Below are 12,367 nucleotides of genomic sequence, written 5' to 3'. Positions count from 1 at the left end.
CATCTAACTGCCCATTCACAGATATATACTCAAAATCAATGGTTAACCGGTTGACTAAATAAAAATCATGTTTTAAAAATTAGCTGTTTCTTAAAAATAAATAAATAACTTGGAGAATGGTGTTTGTGGGTTACGCTCCTGAGGGATGAGGTTACCTCGTGTAGAAAAATAATCATCTGCCACTCGATGTCTCTACGTGCATTTGGTGAAAAGTCTCTTCGAAGGCAGGCATTCAAAGCACTGTGGCTGCAATAGGCGTCCCAAATTCCCGTCAACGTTGAGCACAGTAATAAATCTCCTTGATTTTTTTTTCAATTGGCAATCTTTTGGTCAAAACGTTACCAAAAATTCCAGTAAACACAAACAAACAATCTTTAAGCAAAGGTTCATAGTTTGGAGGTAAAAAAATGAATATTGCTACTTCCAGCAATAGAAATGTTCTCTTCAAACGGCTTTTTCCTCCTTGGCAATGAACACGGCTGGTAGCTCATTGCAGAATCTCAACTGAGAGAAATAGACAGCTCATTCCTTCAGTTAGCACGCTTTGCTGGTGTCTCCCAGTACTGCTTTTAGTTGTTTCACTACCACCACCAACCCCCACTTCCCCCACCGCCCCCCCCCCCCCCACCACCCCAACCCACACAGTTAACTGGAACCATTAAACCATGTGTTATGACCAGTTGAGGCACAGTCTCGTGCTCTCCCTCAGCCATTTCCTGATTTGGCTGTAACGGTATAATTTATAAAACACAGTTTTTAGCCTCCCTTCCGTGAGTGCTTGCTCACTGCTCTCTAATTGTAATGGCAAATAAATCAAGCAGCCAGGTTTTTTCAGATTTAAACAAGAAAGATGTAATTTTATTCACATTAAAACTCTAATCCAGCAATACATATATATGTGATGCGACCGCACGCATAAACACACGTGCAAATGGAGATGGAGGAGGAGCAAGAAGATGGAGGAGGAGCAAGAAGGGCTAAGGTTTGAAGTAATAGCTGGAGTTCAGTTACTGGTTTTAGATTATATGTAAAGTATTTGATTGAAGTGGGGTCTGGACAGAGTAGAAAGCGAGAAACTGCTCCCACTCGTGAAAGGATTGAGAACGAGAGGGAACAGATTTAAAGTGTTAGGTCAGAGAAGCAAAAGGTACTTGTGGAAAAATAAACTTTTCCATGCAGCGAGTGGTTAAGGTCTGGAATATGCTGCCTGAGGGCATGGTGCAGGCAGGTTCAATTGAAGCATTCAAAGGGAACTGGAAATTTATCTGAAAAGGAGGAATGTGTAGGGTTATAGGGAGAAAGCAGCGGTGTGGTACTTTGGAAATTTTTCTTGCAGAGGGCCAGTGCAGACACTGTGGGCCGAATGCACTCCTTCTGCGATGTAGCAATTCTGTGATTCTGTGATTCTGTAAAAGGTAGCTAGTGGCCCCTGTGTCCCTAAGGATTACTATGGGCTTGCAGCCACATTCGAGCGGTTTGGGTTACTCTCCTTTTGGACTGAAAATCGTCACAACAAGATTTTATTATATTTTCCGACACACACAGCTGTACTTTTGCGAGTCCTTATCACTGTTGTAGTTAAGGCTACAGTTTGTTTAGCTGTGATTTCCATCAGCGTCCTTTCTCATTCACTGGCCGTGTACGCCCTGATTAACCCTGCAGACTTCCCCGTAGTTTCTGGCAGTCAGCAGAATACCTGCCTTATTGCAATGAAAGCGCACAGGTCTCAGGCTGTCACTCCTCTTGACAGCTCACTCTCACTCCTATCCCTTTTGGCTCGAAGAGGGCCCCCTGTGTCTCCTGCTTTTGTTTCTCCCGTAGAACTGCTTCGGCTCCTATCACCTTCCCACCCTTTGTCCTTTTCGGATTTCTGTGGGTGACTAGGAAAGGTTTCCCCTGGGGATCCGACTTGGATATTAGGGCAAACTCATTAGCCAGAATTGTGGCTTGCCTTGCTCTCTGAACGTTCTATTCCTCCACCTGGGTCTTTATGAAGAGTGGGAGAGAATTTTTAAATCCTCTAGCAAAAGTACCTCTCTGTTGTTTTCATAACTGGGCTGCATCCTAAGAGCCCACAGTTTTTGCTCAAAGGCCAGCTACTTACGTCGCTCAAACTGCAAGGAAGTTTTTATTATCTTGCTTCTTGAGAGTTCAAAACTTCTGGCAAAATCTTCTGGTGCCAGCTCATATATCCCGAGGATCGCATTTTTTGTCAGTTCATAATATGATGAGTTCTTATCTGGCAACAGGGAATAAACCACTTGGGCATTTCCTGTTAACTTGCTTTGCAACAGGAAAGTCCAAGTCTCAGCCAGCCGTTTTACCTTCCTTGCAAGTTTCTCAAAAGATACAAAAAATGCTTCCAAATCTGCCTCCTTGAATTTTGGAATCAATCGAGAAAATGCTAACAATTCTGTGCAGAGCCCCACATTTGTCTCCTCCACTGGGGCGACTCTAAACACGTGCAAATGGAGACGGAGGAGGAGAAAGAAGGGGAAAGGTTTGACGTAATAGCTGGAGTTCAGTTACTGGTTTTGGATTGGATGAAAAGTCTTTGATTGAGGTTCAGTATTGCAGTTCTTGTTGTGGCCCAGCGCATACTTTCAAACCTGTTTCGCTGGTCTTTTGTCTTGAGGCTTAAGAGACATCTATGTGTCTCTGAACCATTGGTTGATGGGGGCGGGGGTTGGGGTGGCGGATGGTGGCGGGCTGTGGTAGAGGGAGAGAGAGAGAGAGACGTGCTCTTTTCTTGACGTTCAATAGCAATCTGCACCCAAACTGTTCTGTGTCAGGCACAATTCAAAAAACCAAGGGTTGTCCAGCAGATTTGTCAGGTGACTAGCTCCTTATATGGAACAAGCTTTCCTGCGAGGTTTGAGGATTCTTTTAAGCTCACCAGACACAGTCAGTGAGGGGTTAAGGATGGAATGCTTGCTCCAAGGATCTCAATGTCTTTTGATTATCCCTATTGACAAAAATCCGTCTGGCTAATTGAATCAGGGGATACTCCCATTGTCTTCTTCATCCAATTGTCTTTTAGAATGCAAATGTGCAGCCATTTTTTCAGCCATTGTTGTCGTCTTTTTACACAAGTTATGTCAATTTCAGTGACAGTTAAAAATAATGTTCCGTATGACGAAGATAATATGTCTCATTTTGGTAGGCGTGGTTTCTGTCACACATATGATCTCCTCACTCCTGCTATTGCCATGGTAACAAGTGTAACTTCGCACTGTGCCTCAGAAATCTAAATTTCTCACTGTCGTAAAGGCACACTGTTTCAAACAGAGGAGGAAAAATGCAGTTCAATGACAATATGCAGTAAGACCACTTTAGTGGTATGCCGTCAGGCCATCTTAAGCGAAAATACTGCGCCCATTTGAAGTGGTCTTCCCTTCGGCCATGTTAAGTGATATGCAGTGTTGTCATTTTACATGAAATGCAACGTTACCATTTTCGCTGATATGCACTGCGACCATTTAACTGACATGCACTGTGGTAATTTTACATGGTATGTAGTGTGACATTTATTAGTTAAGATACACTATGGCAATTTTAGAAGACATGCACTGCAACCATTTTAAGTGACATGCATTGTGTCCATGTTAAATGACACGCAGTGTGACCTTTTAAAGGGACAAGCACTGTTTCCATATTAAGTGACATGCAGTGTGACCTGTTAAGCTGATATGCTCTTTGGCCATCTTAAGGGACATACATTGCAGCCATTTGAAGTGGTTTGTAGTGCGACCATTTTGTGTGATATGCAGTGCGACCATTTTATGTGGCATGCCGTGCGGCATACTTAAGTGATATGCAATATGACAATTTTAAATTACATGTGTTGTGGCCATTTTAAGTTATATGCACTGCGCACATTTAAGTGGCATGCACTGTGGCCGTTTTATGTGACATGCAATGTGACCATTTTAAGTGACATTTAAAGAGGCCATTTTAAGTGATATGTAGTGTGGCCATTTTAAGTGGCATGCACTGCAGCCCTTTCAAGTGATAATGTTGCGACTGTGCACGAATACTGCTTTGCCAATTACTCCACATGTCACAGCATATTGTTAAAGTTTCCCACCTACTGGAAATGAATCTATTTAAACACGTTATTAACCACCAGAATTGAACAGACTAAACCATGAGACTTTTAACGAAAATACATTCATTATTTATTAGTAAACTAAATGTTAAACAATACTGGATAAATCTCTGTCTGAAAACACATCTTAGTCCTTCTAACCCTCATGCACAAACACATCCATTCAAAAACCAACGGTTAATCGGTACTAACATAATGTTTAAAATTTAGCTTTATCTTAGGAATAATAACACAATTGGGTTGCAATTCTTTTAACAAGGAGTATAACGACAGGTCTATCTAGAATTTTGAATTATCACTCTATCAGTAGAAACGTCACTGAGTTTTCAGAACTCCCAAATCAACAACAGAAAGTTACTCCTGAGGTAGACACTTCTTTGAGACTGGAAGTAAAAAGGAATTTGGCACCTCCAATAATGCCAAGATTCCTTTCCAGTTTTTTTCACTCTTTAGGCGACACACAGCCTGTAGGCCAAGTAGAATTTCTGCAGAGCAAGAGAAAAAATCTTTACTTCAAGGAAAGCACACTTCACTGTTCTGCCAGATCAAACCAGATTGAGCCAGTCTTTGCACATAGTCAAATTGATACAATGTGGCACGTGACCTCTCTCTCTTGCTGTCGCTGAGGAAACAGGCTTGCAGCTCAGGGACTGTTCCCAGAGAATATAAAACTGTTCTCATTCTTAAAGGCAAACAGACCACCTTAGCTTTTAAAAAGAGAAATAAAACACTTGCATGACAATAGCCACTGCGACCATGTAGTGAAATGCCGTGTGGCCACTTGAAATGTCATGCCGTGCGGCCATTTGAAGTGACATGCACTGTGGCCATTTATAGAGGCCTGCACTGTAGCCATTTGAACAGATATTTTAAGTGACGTGCTGTGCGCCCATTTGAAGTGACATGCACTGTGGCCATTTTAAGTGATATGCACTGCAGCCAATATAATGATATGCATTGTGACCATTTCAGTGTCAGGCACTTCGACCATTTAAAGTGACATGTACTCCCGTCATTTTAACCGATCTGCAGTGCGACTATTTTAAGTGACACACCACGTGGTCAGATGAAGTGACATGTACCGCGACCATTGCAGGTGACATGACGTGCAATCATTTGAAGTGATATGCACTGCGGCCAGTTTAAGTGATATGCATTGTGGCCATTTTAAGTAATATGCAGGGTGATTATTTTATGTGAAATACACTGCGACCATTGAATGTGATATGCACTGCCGCCATTTAAAGTGACATGCACTGCGACCATTTTAAGTGGCATGCGGCCTCATTTTAAGGGTGTTCTGTGCTGCCATTTTAATTGACAAGTAGTGTAACGATTTTAAGCAACAAGCACTGCCAACATTTTAAGTGACATGCACTGTGGCCACTGAATATGACATGCACTACAGCTAAGAGGAGAGGTTGGATAAATTCAGGTTGTTGTCACTGGAACGACGGAGGTGGAGGGGCGACATGATAGAGGTTTACAAAGTTATGAGCGGCATGGACAGAGTGGATAGTCAGAATGTTTTTCCCAGGGTGGAAGAGTCAGTTCCTACGGACACAGATTTAAGGTGAGAGGGGCGAAGTTTAGAGGGCCTGTGCGAGGCAAGTTATTTACAAAGAGGGTGGTGAGTGCCTGGAACATTCTGCCGGGGGAGGTGGTGGAAGCAGGTACGATAGAGACGTTTAAGAGGCATCTTGACAAATACATGAATAGGATGGGAATAGAGGGACACTTTCCCTGGAATTGCAGAAGGTTTTAGTTTAGGCAGGCATCAAGATCAGCGCAGTATTGGAGGGCCGAATGGACTGTTCCTGTACTGTACTGTTCTTTGTTCTTTGTTCTTTTTAAACGACTTGTCATGTGGTCATTATAATTGGCATGCACTGCGATAATTTTAAGTGATATGCAGTTCGGCCAAATTTAAATGATATGCTCTGCGACAATTTCCAGTCAAATGCAGTGCTTCCATTTTACGCGATATGCTGAGTAATCATTTTCAGTCACGTGCCTCGTGGTCATTTTAAGTGATATGCGGTGTGACCATTTTATGTGCCAAGCACTGCGGTCATTTGGACTGACATGCACTGTACCCATTTTAAGTGCTGCATTGTGAGGCCATTTTAAGTGATATGCGTGCAACTATTTGAAGTGATATGCATTGTGGTCATTATGAGTCATACACAGTGTGACCATTTAAGTGAATTGCACTACGGCCATTTAAAGTGACATTCACTGTGGACATTTTAAGTGACATGCTCTGCGGTCATATTAAGTGGCATTCTCTGCCGCCATTTTAAGTTCTATGCAATTCATCCATTTTAATTGATAGGCAGTGAGGGCAATTTAAGTAATATGCCGTTTTGCCATTTGAAGCGAAATACACTGCAACAATTTAAAGTGATCCACAGTACCGCCATTTTAAGTGCAAAGTACTGTGATTATTTGCACTGATATGCTCTGCAACTATGTTAAGTGAAATTCCATGTGATTGGCAATGATTCTCAATAATTCTGGTGCACCATCACCATCGTCACCACAATGCATATCACTTAAATTGGCCATCAACATGGGAAACAGGCGCCGCCCCAGTCCCCCATCGCAATTCGGTACAGGCCCCACCCCCAATCCACCACCAGCATGGGAACACGCTTCACACCCCGCCCCCCTCACTCCCTGTCATCACAGTCACAGGCCTCGTCCCACTATCCTGTCAGTATGGGGAACAGGCCCCGTTCCCAACTCAAGGTTACTACAGTGTTAGTCCCTGCTCCCACTCTGTCACTGTGGAAAGAATCCCCTCCCAGTTCAATCACTATATTGGCAAGCCCCGCCCGCACTTTGTTCCATAGTGTCAGGCCTGACCCAATTTCGGATATTATAGCGACCAGCCCCGTGCCCCACGGCCCACTCTGAGCGACAGGCCCCGCAACCCGTTTAGTCAGCATAGTACCAGGACCCATTGCCGGTAGTATCCACGGTGAGAGGCCCCGCACCCCCCTTTTTCAGCATCGCGACAGATGCTCGCCGCTTTGTCACCATGGTGGCAGACACTACCCCTCTTCTGCACAATATTGCTTGTCGCACTGCCTGCTCAGTCACCATAGCGACAGGCCTCGTCTCCCCTCTGGCAACTTGGTCACAGTTCACACACCACTCTGCCACCACAGTGTCAGGTTCCTTCCCTTGTGCTGTCACCCGGACAACAGCACCCCCCAGCTCTGTCAGCATTGAAACAGGCCCCGCCCCTGCTCTGCCACCATAGCGGCAGCTCCTCACCTCCCACTCTTTCACCATTGCGACAGGCCATGTCCCCGCTCTGTCACAGTAGCGAATGACCCCGCACGTTCTGTCTCTATTGCAACAGTCTGCGGCCCGGCTCTGCCACCAACGCGATAGATCTGACCCCACAATGGCACCACAGCGACAGGCTTCCCACCAGCACCACCCCCCGCCCCACCACCCCCACCCAAGCTGATGGAAATAATGATGCAGTTCCTCTAATTAGATTAGAGATACAGCACTGAAACTGGCCCTTCGGCCCACCGAGTCTGTGCCGAACATCAACCACACATTTATACTAATCCTACACTAATCCCATATTCCCACCAAACATCCCCACCTGTCCCTATATTTCCCTACCACCTACCTATACTAGTGGCAATTTATAATGGCCAATTTACCTATCAATTTGCAAGTCTTTTGGCTTGTGGGAGGAAACCGGAGCACCCAGAGGAAACCCACGCAGACACAGGGAGAACTTGCAAACTCCACACAGGCAGTACCCAGAATCGAACCCGGGTCCCTGGAGCTGTGAGGCTGCGGTGCTAACCACTGCGCCACTGTGCCGCCCTTCATAATCATTGAATGAATTTCAAAATTACTGTAAAGGGACATTTCAGCACATTCTTCACCTGTTCCCTGTACTGAGTCTGGGTCACTGCATAAATTGCAGTGTTTGTGCAGCAACTCAGGAGCTGCAGCATAAAGCCCGCTTCTCGCAGAAACTTGGGTAGAAATACAGAGCGATACCCCAAATACCACATACGGAACCATATGGTATTCACCGTAAACAGTGCCCATAGCAGAATGAAATTGGCCGAGATCACTAACAGTAAAATTATGGATTTCCTTCGGATCTCCATCTCTGGATCTCTGAAACTCTCCCCACTACTGTGAGCTCGGAGTCTCCTGCGTGCTCTACTGCTTACTCGTATGTGTCTGACGGTGAGAGCATTGAGCAGCAGAATCAGCCCAAATGGGACCCCTGGGGTGATAATGTTATGGAGGAACTCGATTGTTGCCCAGACCAGAGAGAAATAAACATGCTCTGTTACACCACAAAACCAGGGTTGGTTCACCCGCCAATACTGACCAGTTAACATAAAATACCAGAAAATGTTCCGTAAACAGCTCAGCACAGTCACTGTTCCCAGAACCACAGCCGCCGTTTTCTTGCTGCAATATTTAATTTTCAGCTTCTGGCAACAAATGGCCAAAAATCGATCGAAAGTGAAAGTGACTGTGAACCAGACAGAACAGTCTGTGGCTGTGTAAAGCAGGACAGCATGTATATTGCACACGGGGATGGAATTCCGGAACAGAAATTGGTCCCGGAAAACAATGGGAATGTGCCTCAATATCAGGTCCAGGATAATGACCAGTAGATCAGCCGCTGCCATGGCCACCAGGTAGCGAGTGACACATTTGGAGAGACCACACTTTCCCCGAGACAGGATCCCAATCGTCAGCAAGTTAACTGCGAGGAAGGAAATAAACACGAAAATTATACATCAGGCTGGGAGCAAAGTTACCAGTTTGATTGCGGACTTTTATTGAGATTCATAAATGTGTTTTTGTATACATTTATGCATTATGTTGGATGCCTGGTACTTTTAAATAACACTAAACGGGGTTCCTCATGCTGCTGAATGCATGTTCAGCTGAGAATGAATGACACAGGGAGTCAGTGAACATGCACAGGACAAGTTTCAAAGCTGCTGAAATGGCTGTTGAAACCACATTCAGACCCCTCCTCTGTCTAACAGTCTATGGAGGGTACTCTCAGACTCACGCCCTGTCAAGCCTGGGGACTGTGCAGGCCACGTCAGAAATGGCCAGATTTATGGCTTCGACGGCGTCGGCACCAGTGACGCTATTGAACCCTAAATCATGAGCAGGGAGAGTTCCAAAGGGAAATAAACTCAATTTATAAATGGAATTGATAAACACTTAAAATAGAACAAGTGGCAGAAATATGGCAATGGGCCTGGGAATGGGGCTAATTGGAGTGTTGAGGTCATTGGGACATTGTCACCCTAGAAAGAGTATATTAAAATTGCAGCATTCTCCGACTGGGAGCCAAGGTATGTAAATGAGCATGGGGTGATGGGCAAAATGAATTTGGTGTGAGTTAAGATACGAGCAGTAGAATTCTGGATGAGCTGAAGTTTAGAGATGTTTGTAACTGTCAAGGCCGCCAGGAAAACATTGGAATAGTCAAGTGTGGATTTATCAAAGGCACAGATGAGGGGTTATGCAGCAGATGAGCTGAGGGAGAGGTGGAGACAGATAATATTAAGGATTTATTAGTAGGCACGGTTGGCGATGGAGAGGATATGGTGCTCAAACTTAGCTTAGGTTCAAAGGGATTGCAGAGATTGTGAAGTGAGAGAAGTTCAGTCTCAGATGTTGGGAAAGGGATGAGATGGAGTCGCTGGATAGGAAACAGAATTTGTGACTGAAAGCGATGACAGTGGATTTAGTCTTCCAAAAACTTAAATGACAACAACATCAATACAGTGAAACATGATTTATGGAGCTAATAGCTGGATACAGAGACATAGCGGGAACAATAATACCAGTAAAAAGGGCAGTATAAATGATAAGAAGAGTACTGCAGTTAAATATGGTTTATATCATTATCAGCTGGATAGAGAGACTTACCAGAGACACCAACAATACCTAGGATAGGATAGTAAATCGTCTGCATAGTCAAAAGGACACCATAGATCCGATCTTCTAATGAAAGCCTATCATAATTTGCAGAAAGATAGTCAAAAGCCCAGGAGAAACTCCTGCTTGTCGTTGTAACATTCCAATCTATTGTTCTCAGATTCTGACCCATTGTTGTCACATTGCAATTTATTGTTTTCAGATTCTGATCTATCCTGTCCCTCTCTCCAGAGCTGCTGATCCCTGTTAGTGCCGGGCGTGATGCTCTCGCTGGCACTATGGGATAACACATTGAAAGGACTCCCTTATTTGTAGAAGAAGGAAATCCTCCAGTGACACAATTAGGGGTCCACGCATACTGAAATAAATTACAGTCACCGAACAAACAGATTCAGTTAACCCCTTTCAACCCAACATTTATCATACCATAATAAAGTAGCAAATTATCTGATCCGGATGGAAAGCATGAGGGTTATTGAAACAAGGAAAAATAAAAATAGCAGAAACACAGACCAGAATCTTTCAACAGTCCTTGGATATGGGAGTGGTGCCAGTGGGCTGGAGAGTTGTACATGTTGAAATCTGTATTAAAATAGAGAAAGGGATAAAGCCTGTAAATGCAGGAAACTCAGACTAACGTTAGAGAGGGGGGAAATTCCAGAGGCCATATTCCAGGAAACCAATTTTGTCTGGTCGGGGAATCATGGATTAATAATTGGCTGATTTCTTTTTTTTTCGATTATGAGAAGGTAACAAAGATGTTTAATCATGGCAATGCGGTTGATGTCGGGTATAGGGATTTCCAAAAAACATTTGATGAAGTACTGCAGAACAGTCTGATCAGCGAAGGAAGAAAGCATGAATAAAAAGAGCAGCAGCAGCATTGGTACGGAATGGGCTGAGTGAGAGGAAACAGAGCGTAATGGTCAATGGTTGCTTTTCGGACAGGAAGAAGGTATATAGTGTGTTCCCCAAGGGTCAGTGTTAGAAGCTCTTCTTTTCTTGATATATATCAATGATCTAGACTTGGCCGTACAGGGCCTAAATTCAAAAAATTCAGATGACCTGAAACTTGAAAGTATTGTGAAATGTCAGGAGAATAGTGATAAAATTCAAGAGGACATAGACCATTTGGTGGCGTGGACAGAAACTTGCCAACTGAAATTACTTGCAGAACATTTGAAATTATTCACTTCGGTGGGAAGAAAGAGAAGAGGTAATATAATATTTATAATAATATAAATAGGAGGAGGTCAAGGATAGATCCTTGGGAGACAGCACAGGTAATGGTGTGGGAGCAGAAAGAGAAACCATTGATACTGATTCTCTGGCTATGTTTAGGTAGATAAAGTGGAACCAGGTGAGAGCAGTCCCATCCAGCTGGATGAAAGTGGAAAGATGTTGGAGGAGGATGGTGTGGAAAACCATATGAAAGTTTGCATACAGGTCGAGAACAGAAGAACACATGGAGCATATCTGTGAAGCCACTCGGGCTCTCGGTAGGGTCCTGCTTGGCATTGGCCAGCGATGGTCCTGGTGCCAAGCCTGGCGTATAACGTACAGTGACCCCATTCGCGGACAGGGTCCGGTGTCCTCACTACACAGACCTGGTGTTTGGGTCTCCAGTCATGGCCCTGGTCACAGGACTTGTGTAGTACTGGCTTTCCACTGCTCCCAGTGGTGATGCTGATAGTATTGAGTTGCTGACCCTCTGATTGTTCAGCACCTGTGGCAGGCGGGATCCCCATCCTTAAAGACATGTGGACCACGGCGCGGGGCAGTTAATTACCAGTGCGCCACTGATTTGCAGCTGGTGCAGGCTCTGAATTGCCAAGACGGGGTTCAACTCATATTTTCAGCCCATCGTCGGGAACCCCTCTGTCTCCACTAAATTCAACTCCCTGGGCTGGATTTTACAATGTGGATCTTGGTGGGGTGGCCCGTAAACTACCTGAATGAGAGGTCCCGCTTTACCCACGACGACGAGAAGGCCTCACTACATATTACCGGCGGTGACGGGACCTCAGTCCAGCTATCCCACCCCCCGCCGCTCAGTGACAGCACCCAAATTACAGGAAGGAAATCTCTGCAGACTTGAATGGAAGTGGTAGGGGGATTACAGGGGAAAACGTTCCGCATGCTTAATGCGAGGTGGGAGGGGGATTACAAGGGGAAAAGCTCTGCATATTTTAGTTTAGAGATACAGCACTGAAACAGGCCCTTCGGCCCACCGGGTAAGTGCCGACCATCAACCGCCCATTTATACTAATCCTGCACTAATCCCATATTCCTACCAAACAT

The 12,367-nt window shown here is 44.7% G+C and overlaps 1 protein-coding gene across 1 annotated transcript; it reads right to left on the bottom strand.

Annotated features, from left to right (window-relative positions):
- Nucleotides 1-7,971: 7,971 nt before the first annotated feature.
- Nucleotides 7,972-11,814, bottom strand: LOC137364936 (probable G-protein coupled receptor 139). The gene is made up of 3 exons (XM_068027814.1): nt 11,492-11,814; nt 10,058-10,143; nt 7,972-8,870 (listed from the first exon to the last, which is right to left on the bottom strand). The coding sequence occupies exons 1-3, from the start codon at nt 11,812-11,814 to the stop codon at nt 7,972-7,974; spliced, it is 1,308 nt and encodes a 435-aa protein (XP_067883915.1).
- Nucleotides 11,815-12,367: the final 553 nt, after the last annotated feature.

Source organism: Heterodontus francisci, unplaced genomic scaffold, assembly GCF_036365525.1.
Source record: "Heterodontus francisci isolate sHetFra1 unplaced genomic scaffold, sHetFra1.hap1 HAP1_SCAFFOLD_53, whole genome shotgun sequence".
NCBI classification, from domain to species: Eukaryota; Metazoa; Chordata; class Chondrichthyes; order Heterodontiformes; family Heterodontidae; genus Heterodontus; species Heterodontus francisci.
This window is presented reverse-complemented; position numbering and strand designations above follow the sequence as displayed.